Source organism: Bufo bufo, chromosome 2, assembly GCF_905171765.1.
Source record: "Bufo bufo chromosome 2, aBufBuf1.1, whole genome shotgun sequence".
Classification (NCBI taxonomy): Eukaryota; Metazoa; Chordata; class Amphibia; order Anura; family Bufonidae; genus Bufo; species Bufo bufo.
This window is the reverse complement of record NC_053390.1, coordinates 24,083,229-24,106,301: the sequence shown is the minus strand read 5'-3', so window position 1 is coordinate 24,106,301 and position 23,073 is coordinate 24,083,229. Positions and strand designations below refer to the sequence as shown.

General features: G+C 46.0%; 3 protein-coding genes across 3 annotated transcripts in view; 2 read left to right on the top strand and 1 right to left on the bottom strand.

Annotated features, from left to right (window-relative positions):
- LOC120991124 (zinc finger protein 585A-like) overlaps positions 1–23,073 on the top strand; it is a 2,129,672-nt gene that overhangs the window by 1,248,979 nt on the left and 857,620 nt on the right. The window lies entirely within an intron of this gene.
- The window catches only part of LOC120991886 (oocyte zinc finger protein XlCOF6.1-like), a 400,346-nt gene that overhangs the window by 48,272 nt on the left and 329,001 nt on the right, over positions 1–23,073 (bottom strand). The window lies entirely within an intron of this gene.
- The window catches only part of LOC120991887 (zinc finger protein 850-like), a 200,762-nt gene continuing 187,465 nt past the window's right edge, over positions 9,777–23,073 (top strand). Inside the window, exons 1-2 of the mRNA XM_040420630.1 lie at positions 9,777–9,821; positions 12,259–13,121. Coding sequence (XP_040276564.1) covers positions 12,279–13,121 — 843 coding nt within the window. The 5' untranslated portion in view covers positions 9,777–9,821; positions 12,259–12,278. The remainder of the gene's footprint in view (positions 9,822–12,258; positions 13,122–23,073) is intronic.

Sequence of the window (23,073 nt, the reverse complement as noted above, 5' to 3'; positions counted from 1 at the left end):
GGGGCCCTGGTTGGCACCAACAGAGGAAATGAAGCAGAGGTGTGCCTGGCACAGAGGACGTGTGACCCCATATAATATAAACCAAACTGTGAAATAACAGCAGTGAAATAGCAATGAAGTATTAATAGTCCATAAAGATCCACAGTCACCGGCCAATCAGGGGAGAAGGACAGCATCAGAATCCAGACTGAACCTCTCTAGAAGATGAAGTAGGAGAATGGCAGGAGATGGTCTCGTGCAAGGTTTGTTTTTGCAGGGCTGATGGGTTGTCCATGCCGATAGAGGTGGTGGAGGAGTAAGCTGATCCACTCCACAAGAGCATTAATTTGAAATATAGCTGAAAATTTAGGGAGATCTTCAGATGTTTGGAAAATTGTGGCATGACCCTCTTTTTTTGCAATTAGACGAAAGGGAAATCCACATTGATAATTAATGTTCTTGTCTCTCAGGGGGCGTAAGAATTTACTTTGTTGACGAGTAATGATAGAGATCCAGAAATAAATGAACTTTAGTTCCCCGGAATTTAATCCTGCATAAGGAAGGTAATTTGCTTCTGATACTTTCTTCTACAAGGAAATTACCTACAATATCTTCAGGTTGAGAGGTTCTTCCCTGAGGTGCCACAGCCCTGGAGCTCGGACTATTCTGACTGGTGGATCAGGTGGTAAATCAAGGATTATACCGAATGAAGCCTGAAGGGCATCGTGGATAGTGATGAGCGGCAGGGGCTATATTCGAATTCGTGATATTTCACAAATATTTTGGCGAATATTCGTCATATATTCACAAATTCGAGATTATTTTCTTGATCGAGAAAAATCGACAATGTAATATTTGTATAATGCGCTCGAAATACAGGCGTGGGTCACTTTTGCTACATTTTCCAAGCTGCTAGAAGTTTCCTGAGACTGGAGAAAATGGTTGGCATGGCAGAACATTAAAAATGGCTTTAAATGCAGTTAGAGTGCTCCAATATATTCGCGATTGCAAATCGGCACTAACGATGCAAATATTTTGGTGCAATACGTGAAACTTCACAGTTTAGCAGGTCTGCATGTATGTATGGACAGCAGAACCTATCACACTACCTAACACCCTGCACTGCAACAGCTACACTATATCAGGATATAATCTACGCTGACTATCTCCCACTAACTATCTGTATTATATATATATAAGCTATCTAACTATCTAATGTAGTGTGGAAAGCACAGAGCACAGCAATGACACTGCTCTCTCTCTCAGAACTTTGAAAAACTGTAGAAAATGGCTGCTGGGGAGGTTCTTATATAGTAAGGGGTAGGCAACTTTCCTATTGGTTGCTAGGGATGTTGCTAAGCTCAGACAAAGACATTGCAGCCTTCTCATTGGCCCACAAGCAAGAAGGGAGGTTACTGATGAAAACAAAATCTAGAATATTAAAAATTACGAATATACAGTACAGACCAAAAGTTTGGACACACCTTCTCATTCAAAGAGTTTTCTTTATTTTCATGACTATGAAGGCATCAAAACTATGAATTAACACATGTGGAATTATATACATAACAAACAAGTGTGAAACAACTGAAAATATGTCATATTCTAGGTTCTTCAAAGTAGCCACCTTTTTGTTTTGATTACTGCTTTGCACACTCTTGGCATTCTCTTGATGAGCTTCAAGAGGTAGTCACCTGAAATGGTCTTCCAACAGTCTTGAAGGAGTTACCAGAGATGCTTAGCACTTGTTGGCCCTTTTGCCTTCACTCTGCGGTCCAGCTCACCCCAAACCATCTCGATTGGGTTCAGGTCCGGTGACTGTGGAGGCCAGGTCATCTGGCGCAGCACCCCATCACTCTCCTTCATGGTCAAATAGCCCTTACCTTCAAAGTTTTCCCAATTTTTCGACTGACTGACCATTTTTTAAAGTAATGATGGCCACTCGTTTTTCTTTACTTAGCTGCTTTTTTCTTGCCATAATACAAATTCTAACAGTCTATTCAGTAGGACTATCAGCTGTGTATCCACCTGACTTCTCCTCAACGCAACTGATGGTCCCAACCCCATTTATAAGGCAAGAAATCCCACTTATTAAACCTGACAGGGCACACCTGTGAAGGGAAAACCATTTCAAGTGACTACCTCTTGAAGCTCATCAAGAGAATGCCAAGAGTGTGCAAAGCAGTAATCAAAGCAAAAGGTGGCTACTTTGAAGAACCTAGAATATGACATATTTTCAGTTGTTTCACACTTGTTTGTTATGTATATAATTCCACATGTGTTAATTCATAGTTTTGATGCCTTCAGTGTGAATCTACAATTTTCATAGTCATGAAAATAAAGAAAACTCTTTGAATGAGAAGGTGTGTCCAAACTTTTGGTCTGTACTGTATATATCACTATATTCTAAATATTCATGAATTCTCAAAGCGGAGATATTCGCAATTAATATTCGTGATTCGAATATTCGTGATCAACACTAATCATGGACATTTTCTGAGTTGAATCAGGGAGAACTCTAACCCCTAAGTTATAGTGACAGCCTCTGTTATCCAAGTTCTCTAGGTGTCTTCTGATGCCACAGCCTGAGTTTGTTCTAATAAAAATTAAATATGCTCTTGGACCTCCTCTAGTTCAGTATGGCCTGTCATAACTTTCTGATCCTCCCTGACCTCAGTGATTTCAGATCTGCACATCTCTGACCTCTGAGATAAGAGACTGAAAATCCCATTTGGTTGGAAGCGATTTTGAATGTTGTACCCAAGATGTATGATCCAGGACCCCATTGATCCCTAGAATTATGGGGGGATGGAGATGACCAAGATTTCTGCAGACTATCAAATAAAGTGGTTTAGGGAGGTCTCCTGATGAAGGAAGTTTAGCTTGAGGACCATCAGGAGTGATGTGCTGATCACCCATCTTGTCCTGGGCAGCAGAGACCAGTCTGTCTCTGGGTGCCTGTTAGAGGCTATATGGCTGCTCTAATGGTAGAGGAGGGACGAGCTGTATGAGAGCTGAAGACAGCAGCGGTGAGGAGTCTGTCTTCCAGAGGCAACTGCTGTTGAGAAGCATTTAAGGGTCTCTTGTAGGGGAAGCATCAGTCAGAAGATACAAGGAGGATTTCTCGTGCTTTTTTCCATTGGGGGACACAGACCATGGGGTATAGCTTGAGGTATTAGTAGGAGGGACACTATGCAAATGAAAGAGCTCCTCCTCCTCGGGCTATACCCCCCGACTCCACCAGGAGGAACTCAGTCTTTGCTTAGTGTCCGGTGAAGGAGGTTGACACGATCACTATCTCTACTCCTTTTTGTTATTTTCTTTCTAGATGGGGACACAGGTCGGCATGGCGCCTTCCTGGTCCCCCGTGGAGTGCCCGCCGCCGTCCTTGGACGCTGCCTGGCTGCCTCCATTGCCCCCAAAGAAGACAAGTGGATCCGGGCTTGACCTGCAGCTCCGGTTTCCCACCAGCCACTGGGTCACCTGCTGCCACCCTCCACCAGAGCACTGCACTCCTGGGCAAGGAGTCAGAAGCCTGAAGAGGTGCATCCCTGCTGGTCCTGGAGTCGAGGGAGAAGATCTGCAGGAGCAGATAAGTATACCTGCATCCCTGCCTTACCCCTCCCCCCTCCACCATTCTCATTCCCCTGAAGCTGCCTGGGTGAATCAGAGATAGGAATCCTTCTGGGGGCACGTTGGGCTCTTTATTAGGGGCACATATTGCCTGCCTTTAAGGCAGGCTCAAAGGCATCTGGCAGGCTATGCGCGGCACTTGCCGGCATCGATCTTTTTTTCTCCTGAGCAGGGACGCACCACAGAGTTCGGCGGTGGTACTCACCGCGGCTGCGCTGGCTCTTCCCTTCTTAACCCAGGGACATTAGCCCCCGATACATGTAAAGGGGCCCGGGTAACGATGGGTCCATTTTTTCATACGGCGCGCGCGCGTTCTTTTCGCGCCATTATGACGCGACCGGGGGGCGGAGCCTCTGTTCTGCTCTGGCACTTCCTCTTGCTGTGTTCGGCCGTGCAGTCCGAACTCTCGCGCGACTTCCCTGCTCCTCTCAAATCAGGAGAATGGCGTAAAAAGCCGCCGGTGGTCCTCTTCTGCTGCCCATTAATACAGCTTTCTGCTGTATGAGTAAATGCCATGTCTTTGATGTGACAGATACAAATGGGCGTTATCAGACCTGGCTGCTAAGCTAAAGCAGGTGTGGGGATAAGTCTTCCCCTTAGTTTGCCATAACTTTTTTCTCAGGCCCCACTGGGGTCCGGTCAGATGTGCCATTCAACCTTTTTTTCGTCGCCTGTCTCTTGTGCTCTGCCCCTGGACAGGATATCCTCCATCTCTTGCTCAGCCCAGTCCTCCCTCCGCATGACGCTATCCTGCCTCTCTGCGGAGACGGCGGTACTACAGCTCATAGCTGTGTGAGTTAAGGTCTTGACCTCTGATGTTTTAAAAAAATAAAAAATAAATAAAAAAATAAATAAATTAAAATAAAAAAATTTCCCATCTGGGTTTACAAAGACCTCCATCCCTGGGAACCTGCGGTCCCCGCTTGGGCATCTGGCATGTCCAGCGCGGCCGCTGAACTGGTCTTAGTCGCCAAGGCAGCCATGTCCTTTAATCCTGTGGCGCTATCCATCTCTCTCAGTGGCCCCCACAGTGGGTGCCTGACTACGTAGAGGCAGCGTGAGCGGCAGCATCCCACCTCGGATGTCTCCGTCTCCCCCCTCGCCTGTGGCGCTTTCGGACTGCTCTTCCCCCTCCCTAGGGAGAGCAATCCGAAGGGGAATTTTCCGGCTCGGGGCGAGCCAGGTCCTTTTTTGGACTATAGGGCATTTTCAAATCCTGTGACGCCAACCACCTCTCTGTGGTTTTCCACAGAAGACGCCCGACTACTAACAGGGAGCGTGAGCGGCAGCATCCATCCTCGGATGGCTCCGTCTCTCCCCCCTCGCCTAGAGGCGCGTTCGGACGACTCTCCCCTCCTCCCTTAGGGAGCGCAAGTCTGAAGAGGAATTTCCGGCTCTGACCAGGTCATGGAGCGTGACCCCTCGCCTAAGCTCTCCACCGTGGTGGCTGACTTAGTGGCGACTGTCTGAGACACCTTTATTCTCCAAGGGGATTCTCCTCCTTCCACTGGTCAGGAGTTCCCCCCTTTTTTCTGTCCAGGGAGTCGGAGACTACCGTGTTCCCGGTCCATGAGGGATTTTTCCGTGGTCATATCCAGGGCCTGGGGTCGTCTTAATAAGGTTCTCGACCACCCAGCGCGTGAATATACTTTATCCTTTCCCTGCTGATGGCGAGGAGAGGTGTCTTCTCCCCCTAGGGTGGATCCTTGGTGGCCGGATTAGCCAATTATATGGCTCTCCCTGTCTTAGACAGTTCCTCTTAGTAGGATGCTGTAGACAGACGCATAGACTCTTTCCAGGTCCTTTTCTTCACTGGCAGGCGCGTCCCTGCGGCCTACCTTTCACTCAGCAGGGGTAGCCAGTGCTCTCTCGGTGTGGTTACAGCGCCACCACCAGGAACTGGCGGAGCAAGTTGCGTCTACTGACACACTGGAGTTGGTTCTCCAGATGTCTCAGGCTTCTAAGATTCTTTGCGAAGCTTCTAGGGACATTGTTCCCCTCTTTGCCCGCAGGTTGGCCATCTCTGTCACTCAGTGCGAAGAGATCGGATTAAAGGTGTGGGACGCCGATGCCTCCACCAAGCGTTCCCTCGCTAATCTCCCCTTTGGGGTTTCCAGACCTTATGGGGATCAGGCATGCCTTTTGCCGTTTCTCATCTGGTAGGCCATCGCCTGCTTCCCCTGCCGGGGGTCTCAGGTCGTCCGCAAAAAGGCCTTCCTTTAAACCAGCCTTCCCGGCACTAGAGGGCCCAGTCAGCTCGCCCTGCTGCACCCAAGCCTATCTACATGTCACGATTGCGGATTCCCACCAACGATTCCTGCGCTTCGCCATTAGGGGTCGACACTGTCAGTTTGTCGCCCTTCCTTCGGTTGGCGACCACCCCTCGGGTCCTTACCAAGGTCCTGGACCGCTCATGGCACTTTTTCGTACCAGGGGCATTCCTTTGCTGCCCTATCGGGACGATATCCGGATAGAGGCCCCCTCTCTACCGCAGGCCGAGGATAGAGTCCGGATCACTGTTCAGACTGGAGCAGTTCGGCTGGCTGATAACTTTCCCAAACTCCTGTCTCTTCCCGTCCCAGAAGCTCTCCTTCTGGGGGATGTTATTGGATACCTCAGCCGCCAGAGTATTCTGCCTGCCTTCAAGTCCTCCCAGATCCAGGGCGCAGTGCCACATCTGCTGCGCTACCCGTGCCTATCCATACGGGAGTACATGCAGGTCCTGAGTCTTATGGTAGCCTCTTTCGAGGCCGTTCCATATGCCCAGTTTCACACTCGCCTGGTGCAACAGAAGATCCTTTACCTTTGGGACAAGACCTCTCGGGGTCTGGACGATAGCGTCTGCTTGTCTCAGCGGGTTCGGGCAGCTCTTCCTTGGTGGCTGTCCCCGATGAACCTGAGATCGGGGAGATCTTTTTTCCCATTTTCCTGGACGATCATCACCACCGATGCCAGCCTCCTGGGTTGGGGCGGCATTTTCCAGTCTCGCACGGTTCAAGGGATTGGGTCGGCGACAGAGTCTCGCCTTCCAATCAACTTTCTGGAACGGGGGGCGATTTTCCGCTCTCTCTTTCTCCCATTGGACCCCTCTCCTTGCGGGCCTCCCAGTGAGGATTCAATTGGACAATGCCACGGCCGTGGCCTACATCAACCATCAGGGCGGGACCCGCAGCCGGATGGTGATGCAGGAGGTGACGAGAATTCTGACGTGGGCAGAGACGCACGTTCCGGTGTTGTCAGCAGTTTACATTCCAGGAGTGGACAACTGGACAGCGTTTTTTTTTTTTTTCTCTAAGCCGCAACTAGGGGATTTCAGGCGAGTGGTCTCTGCATCCAGAAGTGTTCGAAGAAATCTGCCACAGATGTGGCCGTCCGGATGTGGACCTACTGGCGTCCAGTTTCAACAACAAGCTCCCAGTGTTCCTGGCTCGCGCCCGAGATCTGAGGGCGTACGGATGGACGTGCAGTTATCTCCGTGGCAGGACTTCAGCCTCCTCTGTTTTCCTCTCCTACCAAAGGTTCTATGCAAGATCGAGACGGAAGGGATCCCGACCGTTCTCATCGCCCCAGAGTGGCCTCGCCGCGCGTGGTTTTCGGACGTGGCTCGGATGCTGGCGGACGCCCCATGGCCTCTTCCCGACAGACAGGACCTACTGTCTCAGGGCCCGCTTTTCCACCAGAATTTCCGGTCTCTTCGTTTAACAGAGTGGCTGTTGAAACCGCCATCCCGAAGAAGAGGGGGTTCTCGGATTCAGTGATTAGGACCATGATCAGAGCGAGGAAGTCTTCTTCCTCTCGGATTTACTATCGTACCTGGAAGGCTTTCCTGTCCTTTTGTGAGAGTTCGGGGTTCCCTCCCCCTCGCTTTTCCATCATGATGGTACTGTCTTTTCTTCAGTCTGGGCTTGAGCAGGGACTGTCGCCTAGTTCCCTGTAAGGTCAGGTTTCGGCGCTGGCCGTCTTTTTTTTTTTTTTTTTTTTCAGTGGTCCCTTGCTCTTATGGGTCCGGTGAAGACCTTTCTTAAGGGGGTGGCACATTCGGTTCCCCCGCATGTTCCCCCTTTGTCTCCTTGGGATCTCAATTTGGTCCTGCGCGCTCTGCAGTCGGCCCCCTTTGAGGGAGGTCTCTCTGACTGTTTTCACCTGGAAAGTGGTCTTCCTTGGGGCCATAAGTTCTAATACAGCTACATAGCGTAGTGATTAAAGTTCTGGGCGATTATGCAGAAGCTGTGAGTTCAAATCCCATCTCAAGTTTTTAAATCAGACTGGTGTCAGAGCTGGCCGCTCTTTCCTATCAGGAGCCTTTTCTGGTTTTCCAACAGGATAAGGTTGTGCTCCGTCCGGTCCCCTCCTTTTTGCCCCAGGTGGTCTCTCCCTTCCACCTTAATGAGGATCTGGTCCTGCCTTCCTTTTGCCCTTCTCCGGCTAACCCCAAGGAACGCACTCTGCAATTCCCTGGATGTCGTACGGGCCCTGAAGGTGTATCTCGCGGCTATTGCTTCCGTCCGCCGTTCACGGCGCTCTGGATCTGCTCGGCTATTTCCACGGCTTATCGCGCTTGTGGTAGAGTTCCCCCTGCTAGGATTACCGCTCACTCCGCTAGGGCAGTGGGGGCTTCCTGGGCAAGACGCAATCATGCCTCCTCGTCTCAGCTGTGTAAGGCGGCCACCTGGTCGTCCTTACATACCTTTACAAATTTTTATCAGTTGCATTCACTGGCTTCGGCTGATGCGGTCTTTGGCCGCAGGGTTTTGCAGGCTGTGGTTCCTGTTTGACCGTTGGACGTTCCTCCTGGCGGTGCTGAGATTTTTTCCCACCCCATGGACTGTTTTAGGACGTCCCATGGTCTGTGTCCCCCAATGGAAAAAAGCACGAGAAAAGGAGATTTTTGTGAAACTCACCTGTAAAATCTTTTTCTCGTCTTTTCCATTGGGGGACACAGCTCCCACCCATTCTGTCTATTGCAGGAGGGGGCTTCAATTCCGTTTTCTGCTTATGGTTGGACCTTATGGCTTGGTCCGATGGTTTCCTTAAGTTTTTCTTGCTCCTTCTCCTACTGCTTGTGCAACGCCTGAGTTCCTCCTGGTGGAGTCGGGGGGTATAGCCCGAGGAGGAGGAGCTCTTTCATTTGCATAGTGTCCCTCCTACTAATACCTCAAGCTATACCCCATGGTCTGTGTCCCCCAATGGAAAAGACGAGAAAAAGATTTTACAGGTGAGTTTCACAAAAATCTCCTTTTTGGAGCCTCACTCTGAGGAAGCTGTGGGAGTTGCAGCACCAACAGGGAGATACGAAGCAGGTGCCATCTTGCCAACATGGAGCTCTAAAGTGAAGAGTGCTGGAGACGTAACTGTTCAGAGTAATAAGTGAAGTGGGGATTTGAGAGGTACTAATGGCTTTAGGAGGCTTCAGGTGCTTCTTTTTGCCCATGGGTAGTTAAGTTTAAGGATGATGGCTGGTGGAGAGGAGACTGGGAGTAGTTGTTTTACTTCTTCCATGTACTTTGACTAGCTGATTAACTTGGATACATGTACTTAGTTTTTTTTTCTCTGGAGAATTACCTGATAAGCAGGGTGTCATTGAGCTCGGATGATGCCCTGACACCTGGTTGGCAGGGTGCTGCATCCTCATCGTCCAAACATTGCCAAAAGTAATGTTAGCTCTCATAGACAAGAAGTTACTTTGGGCCTGTGGCCTGCTAGGTGGTGGGACCTCGGCACAGGGGGTGAGGAGCAGAATATTGTTATTTCCCCCTGATAACTAAACCTGAAATGGGAAGGAACTTAATGAAGTGTCTGATCTATAGACAGATCTACAGGAGGCCATGTATTCAGTCACTGTGTGCTTGTGTCTCCACAGATGGATCCAGGAGAAGAAATCCTCCAGAGAGATGTCCCCGTCCTCTGTATTTCAAGGACTGTCCAGAGGAGAAGGTCCCAGAGAATCCACAGGTAGATGGAGCTGGGCCCTATACACATCTATATAGGGAGGTCCTGCAGTCGTAGAGGGGTCATAGATTGTGGGGGTCTCTTATGTGGATCTGTTAGATTTCCCACCTGTCCGCTGTATTGTACTGAATTGTTACAGATGACAAATCAGGGGGAAGATCTGACTGATATTAAAGTGGAGGATGAAGAAGAGAGGATGATGGGCGATCTCCCGTGTAAGAGTGAGGTGGAGGAGGACATTCCAGGAGATGTCACCACAGGTATGGAATCATGAATGGAGAAAGTGACTTCAGATTCTGTCCTTGGTGCCTTCAGGGCAGGAGGAGAATCTGATCACCGGCTGCTGCGCAGCTTTTTGATTGGAGATGTCCCCATCACATCATGAAGTGTTCCTCTTATCCAGCTGACGGTGATCTCTGATCAGATTCTTTTCTGATCTCGGCTGTTCCTCCAGGACATGATGGTCAGTCACATCCTCACAACCACTGGGTATTATGCAGGCACAGCTTTTGCATCTGTGATATCATGATGAACTACATGTACGGCATTGTGCAGGAATTACATGCCACCAGTGACCTACATGTACATGTGCACATACCAGAGGCACAGTCTAATAGGCTGCCGGTCAGTGGACTACTGCCAGGCTATAATGGTGTGGAAAACTGTGTAATCCAGAGCATTATAGAAGGGATCAGAGGATCACAGCTTCTAGTCTCTAGGAGGGCGAAAAAATAAAAGTAAGATTCTGTTTAATGAGCTGAAATTGTGAGAACGAAAACACAAAAAGAAGTATTAGGTCATCAAAGGGGTGTTCCAGTTGTGCACAGGGGAAACGTATTAGATCAGTGGGTGTCATACTGCTGGAACTCCCAGGATAAGGAGAACAGGGCCTTCTTACCCCTCCTCTCCTCCTCCTAGTGATAAGTCCCCACTGATCTATTAGTTACCTTCTTCCTGTGGGTAGAAGAAAACATGCTTCAACTGGAATACTTCTTTAAGGGGTTAAAGATATTTGGTCTTTGGCTTCCTTTCAGTGCACTCTAGTCTTCAGCTCCATGATTATCAGGAAGCTCCTATGTCACATGTGATTATTGTACAGACACAGATGTCTTGGTGATGGTCACCTGCACTCACAGGACACTTCATTAGCCCCACCTTAGATTGACCTTTTTCATTGTATTTTTCTCTTAATTACTTTTGAACAGTAAAAATGTTTACATATACCAAATCCATTTGACGCATTAAAAAGTAATGAACTGCTCCACAAAATATATTATGCAGCCCCTAGAGCCCTAATACCGACCACCCCCACAAAAAAGGGCCAAAGCTAAACTCTCCCCTCCAGGTCTCTCACCGTCTTTCTTAAAGGGGTTGTCTGGGTTCAGAGCTAAACCCAGACACAACCCGATTTGCACTCATTCGCAGTGAATGAGTGGAACATCAAAGCTTTTCACACTCCGATGCTTCCCCTTGCCCTGCACTGAATTGAGCGTCTGCCTAGAAGTGATCCCGGTGATGTCACTGGCTCTAATGGATGGTCTTATAGTGCTGCTATAGGCTGTAAAAACAGGTTAGACCACCTATATTCACACTGTATGTAATATTGAATTGATTTTTTACACCTGATGAGGCCGGGGAACTAACTTTTAAATTCCATGTCAGAATGGCTAATTCTAAAATGAGCATGAGCTCATTAGCAATGAGTCCAGCTCCTTTCAGTGTACCTCCTCCCCTGCTGCTGCTGAAATCTCATACGTGTTCATACGGACAGGTTGCAGTAAATAAAGCTGCAGATGGAATAGGAATATCGGCACTTTCTCACTACAGAGCTGGGGAGACTGCAGCTTGTACTAAGCATGTGTGAGATTTCAGCAGCAAGGGTGGAGGTACCCAAAAAAGGGCTTTTGAATTAAAATGGTTTTCCGATATTTTAATACTGATGACCTATCCTCATGATCGGTCTTTTGATCGGTGGGAGTCTGACATCTAGGACTCAACTTCTGATAAACTGTTTGAGGAGGCACTTCTCACAGCTTACCAAGCACAGAGCTGTACATAGTATAATGGCTGTGCTTGGTATCGCAGCTCAGAACGATTCACTTCTATTGGGCTGAGCTGCCCCTAGGCCACGTGACCGACGAACGTGTTGTCACTGGCCTAGGAAAAACAGCAAATCGGCAGGGTCCCTGGTGTCGGACCCCCATCGATCAGGTACTAATGACCTATCCAGAGCATAACTCATCAGTATAAATATCTCGGAAAACCTTCTAGTGAGTACACCAACATCATCAGGTCTAGGATCTTTTTCATAATAAATGTAGTTTGTGATGAGGAATGTGGTGATGGATCCTTTTTAGTGAACTTCTATTAATAAAGTGATGGCCAATTTGTGTTAAAGGGCAAAAGTGTTGAAATTGGAAGAATGCAGGTTAGGTTGCCAGACATGGTGGGACTTTTGAAAATGTTGAGTTTCATCAAGTCATGATGTACTGTATGTAATAAGTTCTGACTGGGTGTAGAGCAGAATCCAGCTTTATAAGGCTGGGATCACACATGAAGTTTTTGCAAAAGTGGATTCAGAATGAATGGATTATACATATTCCTGCCAGACCCGGGTCCAACTTAATAGGAATTTTATAGGTTTGTCTACTCTTTTAGGAAAAACCCACAAATATATATATATATTTTTTATAACAGAAAACCCCAGCAAGAATTCTATGGGAAATTTTGTGGTATCACCGGATTATAAAGCAGAAGATGAAGATATCATGCAGCACCCTTCAGGAGAAAGCTTTAACGTGCATCCAAGACTTCACAGTACAGATCTATCGTATAATCCCCCTAATCATAAGGAACCTTGTCCTAGCCAGTCACAAATTGTTACCACAAGTACAGGTCAGAAAGGGCTTCAGCATGGGAAACAGTTCCGAAAAAGCTCATGTCTTTCTACAGACAGAATAATTCACACAGGAGAGAAACCATATTCATGTCCAGAATGTGGGAAATGTTATAAAGACAAATCAAGTCTTGTTTGCCATGAGAGAATTCACACAGGAGAGAACTTGTATTCATGTTCAGAATGTGGAAAATGTTTTGCAAAAAAATTACATCTTGTTACACATGAGCGAAGTCACACAGGAGAGAAGCCATATTTGTGTTTAGAATGTGGTAAATGTTTCAAATATAAATCAAGTCTTGGTAAACATAAGAAAATTCATGTGGGAGAGAAACCGTATTCATGTTCAACATGTGGGAAATGTTTTATACAGAAATCAAGTCTTGCTACACATGAGAGAATTCACACTGGAGCAAAACCATATTCATGTTCAGAATGTGGGATGTGTTTCACAGAAAAATCAAGTCTTGTTACACATCAGAGAATTCACACAGGAGAGAAGCCATATTCTTGTTCAGAATGTGGGAAATGTTTTATAGATAAATCACATCTTAGTAAACATAAGAGAATTCACACCGGAGAAAAACCATATTCATGTTCAGAATGCGGTAAACGTTTTACACAAAAAACACATCTTGTTACACACCAGAGAATTCACACAGGAGCGAATCTGCATCCATGTTCCGAATGTGGGAAATTTTTTGTACAGAAATCAAATCTTCTTAAACATCAGAAACGTCACACGGAAGAGAATCCATTTTCAAATGTTTTAACATACCAGGTTATGCATTGATCTTAAATAGCTAATAAAAAAATTGACTTCGATGCGAATTTCATGAAAAATTTGATTTGTTGCAAAGCAGAATTTCCCTGCACTTCATGGGAATTAATAAATTTTCCATGAAACGGAGGTAAAAACAAAAAAAATACAGACTAGCCTCATCCAACATGCTGTCACGGCCAACTTGATTGAAGAGATTTCACGTGGTGTCTTCAATCAAGATGGCCGCGACGGCCTCTATGCGATTAAATGGATTTTTGTATTTTTTTTTTTTACCCTGATTAACCCCTGAAGGGACTAAATGGTAGCCTCAGATGCCGCAATCAGTGATGAAAGTGGCATCTGAGGGGTTCAATGACAGGGGCTGTGTGATCGCCTTTCCCAGTCATTGTTCCCAGTAATTCGTCACAAAGCAAATTTCTTTGTGAAATTCAGCGAAGCAGCCAAATCGAATTTTCTATAACTTTACTCCTCACTAGTTATGATGGAAAAAATGGAACAGGATGGGTAACAAAAGGTTTTTAGTCCAGATAGTTGACTCGTGGTTGCTGATGTGATCTTCTATGGTCTGCATGGTTTCACCTATGTACAAATAGTGTTCAAAATAATGATATTTCTACATGGCAAATAATTTACTAGGAGGTGTAGTAGAGTAATAGAAACCCAACAGTCATGACATGCATGCTGCTGATTCTCTGTAATTCAATCGCTTATTGAAAGGGGCATGTTCAAAATAATAGCAGTGTGGAGTTCAATTAGTGAGGTCATTCATTCTTTGAAAAACAGATGGCAATTATTGCCCTTATTTAAGGAAGGCGGAAAATGTTGTACATGCTGGTTACGGTGCATTTCTTACTGAAATTCTGAGGAAAATGGGTTGTTCCAGACATTGTTCAGAAGAACAGCGTGCCTTGATTAAAAAGTTGATTGGAGAGGGGAAAACATATAAAGAAGTGCAGAAAATGATAGGCTGCTCAGCTAAAATGATCGCAAATACTTTAAAGTGGCAACCAAAACCTGAAAGACGTGGAAGAAAGCGAAAAACTACCATTCGAATGGATAGAAGAATTGCCAAAATGGCAAGGACTCAGCTAACAATCAGCTCCAGGAAGATCAAAGAAGGTCTAACGTTACCTGTGAGTACTGTTACAATTAGAAGATGCCTATGTGAAGCCAAGCGATCTGCAAGAAGCCCCCGCAAAGTCCCACTGTTGAAAAAAAGACATGTGCTGAAGAGGTTACAATTTGCCAAAGAGCACATTGACGGCCTGAAGAGACAATTTGTGGACTAATGAAGGTAAGATTGTTCTTTTTGGATCTAGTGGCCGGAGACAGTTTGTCAGACGACCCCAAACACTGAATTCAAGCCACAGTACACTGTGAAGACAGTGAAGCATGGTGGGCAAGCATCATGATATGGGGATGTTTCTCATACTAAGGTGTTGGGCCTATTTATCGCATACCGGGGATCATGGATCAGTTTGAATGCATCAGAATACTTGAAGAGGTCATGCTGCCTTATGCTGAAGAGGAAATGCCCTTGAAATGGGTGTTCCAACAAGACAACGACCCCAAACACACCAGTAAATGTGCAACATCTTGGCTCCAGACCAACAAGATTGACGTTATGGAGCGGTCAGCCCAATCCCCGGATCTTAATCCAATAGAAAACTTGTGGGGTGACATCAAAAATGCAGTTTCTGAGGCAAAACCAAGAAATAGTGAAGAACTGTGGAATGTAGTCCAATCATCCTGGGCTGGAACACCTGTTCACAGGGGCCAGAAGGTGGTGACTCCGAGCAACACAGATGTCCAGCAGTTCTCAGAAACAGCGGTTATACAACTAAATATTAGTGAAGTGATTCAGAGGAAAGCAAAATCTTCAAACATTTTTCAGTTTATATAGTGAATGTTTGAGTTTGTAAAGAAGAATACAAACACTGCTATTTTTTTGAACAGTCTAATATTCACTTTTCTTAAATTTTTTTAGAGGAACAACACAAATTTGATATATTTTTCTTCATGTTTTGATTTGGAATAGAATGTGTAGTGTTTCCAATGCATTTGTGTGTATGGAAATAAAAGCTATTAGAAGGATTTTGAGCTTTATTCACTTTTTTAAACACACTGCTATTATTTTGAACACAACTGTACATGGTTGTATCATCTCAGACAATGGGGGAATATCCTAACGATATGCCCCTATTGTCTGAGATGGGAATACCCCTTTAATGGCATGTGGGTGCTGGGTGCAATGCAGACAAAGGAATATAATTTTTTGATTGGCAGATGGTCCTACCAAGTCTTCATGAAACAGTTGAGCACTGTAACTGGGGTTGCATTTGTTACGGATCAGTGGGAGGTTCTTGAATTTCTCTACCTGCGGGTAGGATTTACCCAGAATGTGCCAATGTTTGCTGATAATCTGGTCAAAATGGGCATTAAATGGGTGAATGAGAGCTATACGTGGGTCACCAGCTCTGGATCAAGTGTTGGAGATGGAGTATTTTTCAATTCTTAAGTATTTGTGGTGGATAGCCCTTTCCTTAGAATCTAATGATCATCTCCTCCGGTCTCTTCTGCTGTAATAAAGGGTCCGTCACTATATGTCTCTTGTTGAAAATGTGAAGGGGGATGGGCACTATTAAAGTGTAAGATGCTATTCTTATCAGTCTTCTTCCTGAATAAATCGGTGAAAAGACGGCCATCGTTATCTTTTATTACAGTGGTATCCAAAAAATGAACAGAATACTGGTCCTATGTCAGTGAATTTCAGACCGTCACATGCTTCATTAAAGGTGTATCGGTGTTATCTATTGATGTATCCTTCATCATTGGCGTCTTTATTACTTTGTTACTGTTTTGTCTTTGTTTTATTTTCTTTGCTACATACCAGCGTCTGACATCACCTGTATGTGACTTAAAGGGCATCTGTCAGCAGATTTGTACCTATGACACTGATTGACCTGTTAATATGTGCACTTGGCAGCTGAAGACATCTGTGTTGGTTCTATGTTCATATGTGCAGCATTACTGAGAAAAATAATGTTATGTATATGTTGATATATGCAAATGAGCCCCTAGGAGCAATGGGGGTGTTGCCGTTACACCTAGAGGATCTGGTCTCTCTGACATAGCCCAACCCTCTCCACTTTGACAGAAGCAGGCAGGTGTGAGGATGTTTTCACTGCCTGGTCCTGTCAATCAAAGTGCAGGGGGTGCGGCAGTGGCAGAGAGCAGAGCCTCTAGATGAAACGACAACGCCCCCGTTAAAACATTTTTCTGAGCAATGCGGGCACGTATGAACATGGGACCAACACAGATGTCTTTAGCTGCCAAGTGCACACGCAACAAGTCAGCCAGTGTCATAGGTACAGATCTACTGACAGATGCCCCTTAATTAGTCGTCACATAAAATACCATGTTTGTGTTGCAAAAAGGTTGAAAAAGGCTGGACAGGTCAAAATGCTTCCTGACATTGTGTCTGATGGAATACAATAAACCATGAACCTGATTGAATCATACAGCTCTTGCCGGGACTTTTCTGCAGGTCTCCTGCCTGATCTCAAACGAGGCTGAGAGAGTAATAAAGTCGAAATGCCAGATTCAATTTGGTCATTTTTAAAATTTTTATTTAAAGGGGTTTCTTGTGTCCGTAAATGATATTTATTATGCCGGAAAAGTTAATACAAGGCATTTAGTATGAATTGTGATTGTCCATATTGCCTCCTTTGTTGGCTGGATTCATTTTTCTATCACATTATACAATTCTCATAGCATCAGAATAGTGGCTAAAGCCCCTATTTCATAATGTTCTGGTGTGGCAGCAGTTAGAACATTACTGCCAGAATAATCTAGTCTGATGCATCAGGCACTGGCGTATAGAAATCCTGGCTGATCCACGCCTGATTCATCTTTAGAAAGATCAGTCTCTCCACATTAACTATGCCCCCCGCTGCACTAAACCCCACTCTGATGCCACACTACTGGCCGTGCAGGAACGCTTGTCCAAGGCAAACTCTGCCAGTTGCGGCCACAAATCAAGTTTGGTTGTCCAGTAGTCCAGAGATGTGGATGTGGGAGCAGTCCAAGTATGCCACCACCTGCTAGTTGAGGTTCTGCTCCTTGTCTTGCTGCTGGTGGGTGGTTTCTTCAGTAGGCGGTGAAGAAAAGAGCTTATTAGAGACTCCAGATTTATGTTTGTGCCCCCCCCAACCCGCTCTAGCAGTCATGGCAGTGGAATTTGAGCGCAGATGGCCCCCCGGTCATACCTCCGGACCGCCCCCCATTTGGAGTGGTAGCGAGGGTCTAACATGGTTGAGAGCCAGTAGTCATCCCTCTGCCGAATGGTGATAATACAGCTGTCACTACGCAAGCAACTCAGCATGCATCTGGCCATTTGCACAAGGGATTCAGAGGTACTCTCTGCCTCCATCTCCACTGCATACTTCCACGGTCTGTCTGGGTCATCTGCCTGGTCTTCCGCATCACCCTCCAGCTCCTCATGCTGCTCCTGCTCCTCTCCTGTTATTTGTGCAGATAAACTACCCATTTCTGTATACATTGCTTCTGCTTTAATGTCATCCTCCTCTGCATCTTCCTTTTCCGCCGTTCAGCCCCCACAGGGCTCAGGTGGCCATGAGATGTAGGCACCACATCTGTCCCCTGGCCAGCCAGGTTTATCAGCATCTGTTCTAGGACGTGAAGCAGTAGAATTACATCATTCATCCTGTAGTCCTGATGATTTACAATTAAAGCGTCCTCCTCAAAGGTTCTGAGCAAGTGGCAGGTGTCACGTCTGAGCTGCCACTGGTTAACATTGACATTACACAGGGGAGTACTTCTGTCTGACTGCATCATCAAGAAACCGTTCACGGCCTTCCTTTGCTTGTATAGTTGGTCCAACATGTGGAGAGTGGAGTTCCAACATGTGGAAACATTGCTTATCAGACGATATTGGGGAATGCTATTCTACCTCTGCAGCTCAAGGAGGGTGTGTTTTGCAGTGTAAGAGGGGCTGAAGTGTATACACAGTTTCCTGGTCATATTCAAGATGTCTTGCAGCTAGGTGGAAGACTTCAGGAATCGTTTTACAACCAGATTAAAGACGTGCGCCATGCAGGGCTCATGGGTCAGACCTCCTTGACGCATCTCAGACAGAATGTTCTTCCCGTTATCGGTGATCATGATTCCGATCTTCAGTTGGCGAGAAGATAGCCAAGATTTTATTTCTTGTTTAATGACGCAGAGCAGTTCCTACCTGGTGTGACTCAGTTTGCCCAGGCAGGCCAGGTGCAGAACAGCGTGATACTGCTGTGCTCTGCATAGGTGGTATGCTGGAGAACCACTCAGAACTGTGCCTACAGTAGAGGCTGAGGACAAGGCTGAAGATGAGCTGGCAGACAAGGACATTGGCACACGAATCACAGCTTGAGAACACAGAGGCGGCATTGCCGTCACCTGGCCAAGGTGCTGGTGTGATTTTAATATCCCCGTTGATGATTCTATCTCCCCATCTGCTTCTCACTTTCTTTTTATAACCCACTCTCTTGGCCTATCACAACTTACTTCCTCTGCAATGCACGAACAGGGCAATACACTTGATCTAGTCTTCTTCTGTCACTGCTCAGTCTCAAACTTCAGTAACTCATCCTTCCCACTTTCTGACTACAATCTTCATTCATTTACTATTAATACCTCTCACTCTTCTCACGACAGTCCAACTTTTCACACTTATAGAAACCTACACACCCTTAACTGCCAGCAACTTATTGACACCCTACAGTTAGCTCTTACCCCAATCTCTTCCCTCTCAAATCCAGACTTTGCTGCCAAACATTACAACCATACCCTCAAAATCCGACTCTCCCGACACAGAGCACGGGAACCTTGACACACACCTGAAATGCTTATAGAATAAAATGCGAATATCAGCTGACTTACTCCAATATACATTTATGCTTAACTACTTCACATCCGCCTATAGGATATAAACGTCCTATGGGTAGATGTTTATCTCTGAATGGAATGTCCATTCAGAGATGGGAGCTGCACGCTAATCGTGCGGCTGCAGAGCAGGAGGGCTGCTGTTAGTGACAGCAGGCCACCCCAAAGAGAAGGCATGAACAGTTCCCAGGTGTCCCTGCCTTCTACAGGGAGTGCAGAATTATTAGGCAAGTTGTATTTTTGAGGATTAATTTTATTATTGAACAACAACCATGTTCTCAATGAACCCAAAAAACTCATTAATATCAAAGCTGAATATTTTTGGAAGTAGTTTTTAGTTTGTTTTTAGTTTTAGCTATTTTAGGGGGATATCTGTGTGTGCAGGTGACTATTACTGTGCATAATTATTAGGCAACTTAACAAAAAACAAATATATACTCATTTCAATTATTTATTTTTACCAGTGAAACCAATATAACATCTCAACATTCACAAATATACATTTCTGACATTCAAAAACAAAACAAAAACAAATCAGTGACCAATATAGCCACCTTTCTTTGCAAGGACACTCAAAAGCCTGCCATCCATGGATTCTGTCAGTGTTTTGATCTGTTCACAATCAACATTGCGTGCAGCAGCAACCACAGCCTCCCAGACACTGTTCAGAGAGGTGTACTGTTTTCCCTCCTTGTAAATCTCACATTTGATGATGGACCACAGGTTCTCAATGGGGTTCAGATCAGGTGAACAAGGAGGCCATGTCATTAGATTTTCTTCTTTTATACCCTTTCTTGCCAGCCACGCTGTGGAGTACTTGGACGCGTGTGATGGAGCATTGTCCTGCATGAAAATCATGTTTTTCTTGAAGGATGCAGACTTCTTCCTGTACCACTGCTTGAAGAAGGTGTCTTCCAGAAACTGGCAGTAGGACTGGGAGTTGAGCTTGACTCCATCCTCAACCCGAAAAGGCCCCACAAGCTCATCTTTGATGATACCAACCCAAACCAGTACTCCACCTCCACCTTGCTGGCGTCTGAGTCGGACTGGAGCTCTCTGCCCTTTACCAATCCAGCCACGGGCCCATCCATCTGGCCCATCAAGACTCACTCTCATTTCATCAGTCCATAAAACATTAGAAAAATCAGTCTTGAGATATTTCTTGGCCCAGTCTTGACGTTTCAGCTTGTGTGTCTTGTTCAGTGGTGGTCGTCTTTCAGCCTTTCTTACCTTGGCCATGTCTCTGAGTATTGCACACCTTGTGCTTTTGGGCACTCCAGTGATGTTGCAGCTCTGAAATATGGCCAAACTGGTGGCAAGTGGCATCTTGGCAGCTGCACGCTTGACTTTTCTCAGTTCATGGGCAGTTATTTTGCGCCTTGGTTTTTCCACACGCTTCTTGCGACCCTGTTGACTATTTTGAATAAAAAACGCTTGATTGTTCGATGATCACGCTTCAGAAGCTTTGCAATTTTAAGAGTGCTGCATCCCTCTGCAAGATATCTCACTATTTTTGACTTTTCTGAGCCTGTCAAGTCCTTCTTTTGACCCATTTTGCCAAAGGAAAGGAAGTTGCCTAATAATTATGCACACCTAATATAGGGTGTTGATGTCATTAGACCACACCCCTTCTCATTACAGAGATGCACATCACCTAATATGCTTAATTGGTAGTAGGCTTTCGAGCCTATACAGCTTGGAGTAAGACAACATGCATAAAGAGGATGATGTGGTCAAAATACTCATTTGCCTGATAATTCTGCACGCAGTGTAGATCGCTGTATACACAGCGCTCAACAAGCGATGTGTATACAGATCAGGAAGCGCTATGCGCTTAGAGCTTTTCCACTGTAGCAGAACTTCAGCTGTGTTTTTGGTGGCTACTCAGACACTGTGCTTCAGGTACAGGAGATACTGTTTCTAGGGCACGTTTTGACTCCTCACGCCTTTACGATGGATCCTGGTAAGGTTTTAGCAATTAAGGAATGGGTAAGGCCTTCATCCTTAAAGGCTTTACAACGGTTTTTGGGTTTCGCTAATTACTACCGTAAATTTATCATGAATTTGTCTGTAATTGCTAAGCCATTGACCGACCTTACTAAGAAAGGGGCGGATTTGGAGAATTGGTCTATCAAGGCCATTTCTTCATTTGAAACATTAAAAGAGGCATTTAGTAGCGCTCCCATTCTGATCCAGCCTGATCAGGAGAGACCCTTTATTGTGGAGGTGGATGCGTCCGAGGACGGTGCAGGAGCAGTCCTTTCACAAGGTCCTGCTAGCCTCACTAACCTGAGACCGTGTGCCTTCTTCTCTAGGAAATTCTCTCCCACGGAGAGAAACTACGACAAAGGGAATAGGGAGCTGCTGGCTATTAAATGGGCATTTGAGGAGTGGAGGCATTTTTTGGAGGGGGCAAGGCATCGAGTAACTGTTGTCACTGATCATAAAAACCTAATGTTTCTCGAGTCTGCTAAAAGGTTGAATCCCCGACAAGCCCGATAAGCTCTGTTTTTTACCCGTTTTGATTTCTCCATTACGTTCAGGCCGGGAAGTAAAAATGTGAAGGCAGACGCATTATCTCGGAGCTTCCATGCTTTTCAACCCACTGAGACGCCGCCTGAATCCATCCTACCAGCAAACATCTTCTTAGCAGCTCTAACCCAGGATTTCTCGGCTCGCATTAAGGCTGAACAACATCTGGCACCGGCATCCACCCCAACAGATTAGTTGTTTGTCCCCGTACAATTTCGTCTCCAGCTGTTGGGTGAGTGTCACGATTCTGCCTTTTGTGGACATCCGGGTGTTGAGGGCACTAAGGATCTGGTTTCTAGATCTTATTGGTGGCCCACTCTGACCAGGGATGTCAAGTCCTACGTGTCAGCCTGTGAGGTTTGTGCCAGGTCTAAGACACCTAGGACTCGCCCTGCTGGTAACCTACGACCCCTACCCATTCCCAGTAGACCCTGGTCCCATATCTCTATGGACTTTATAACTGACCTACCGCTGGCGGAGGGTAAGACTGTGGTTTGGGTAGTGGTCGATAGGTTTAGCAAGATGGTTCATTTCATTCCCCTGTCTAAACTTCTGAATGCTAAAACCCTGGCGTCTATTTTTGTGAGAGAGATTGTTCGTTTACATGGCATCCCGGAAAATATTGTTTCTGACAGGGGTGTGCAGTTTGTGTCCAAATTCTGGAGGGCCTTCTGTTAAAGATGTAAAATTTCGTTGTCTTTTTCTTCCGCCTACCATCCTGAGAGTAATGGGCAGACTGAACGCCTTAATCAGTCTGTGGAACAATTCTTGAGGTTGTATGTTGCTGATGACCAGCAATTATGGGTCAAATTCCTTCCGTTGGCTGAATTTGCTTTGAATAACCGTGTCAATTCTTCTGCTGGGGTCTCCCCTTTCTTTTGTAACCATGGTTTTCATCCCCGTTTTCATTCTGGGTCGTCCGTCTCCTCCTCTAACCCTGAAGCTGATAAACTCTCCTCCGAACTGTGCACAGTTTGGGCCCGGGTTCAATCGAACCTAGAAAAGGCTCAAAGTTCTCAAAAACTCAAGGCCGATAGGAGACGTTCAAGGGGGGTGAACTTTCAGGTTGGGGATAAAGTATGGTTGTCCTCCAAGAATCTATCTCTCAAGGTAGCTTCTAGAAAATTTGCTCCTCGTTTTATTGGACCATATAAGATCACGGAGGTGATTAACCCGGTATCATTTAGGTTGGAGCTGCCCGAGTCATTCCACATTCATAATGTGTTCCATAAATCTCTACTTAAAAAATATTTTGAACCGGTAGTACCATCGAAAGCCTCGCCTCCGCGGGTTCTTGTTAATGATGCTGTCGAGTATGTCGTGTCTAAAATAGTGGATGTCAGGAAGGTGCGTAATT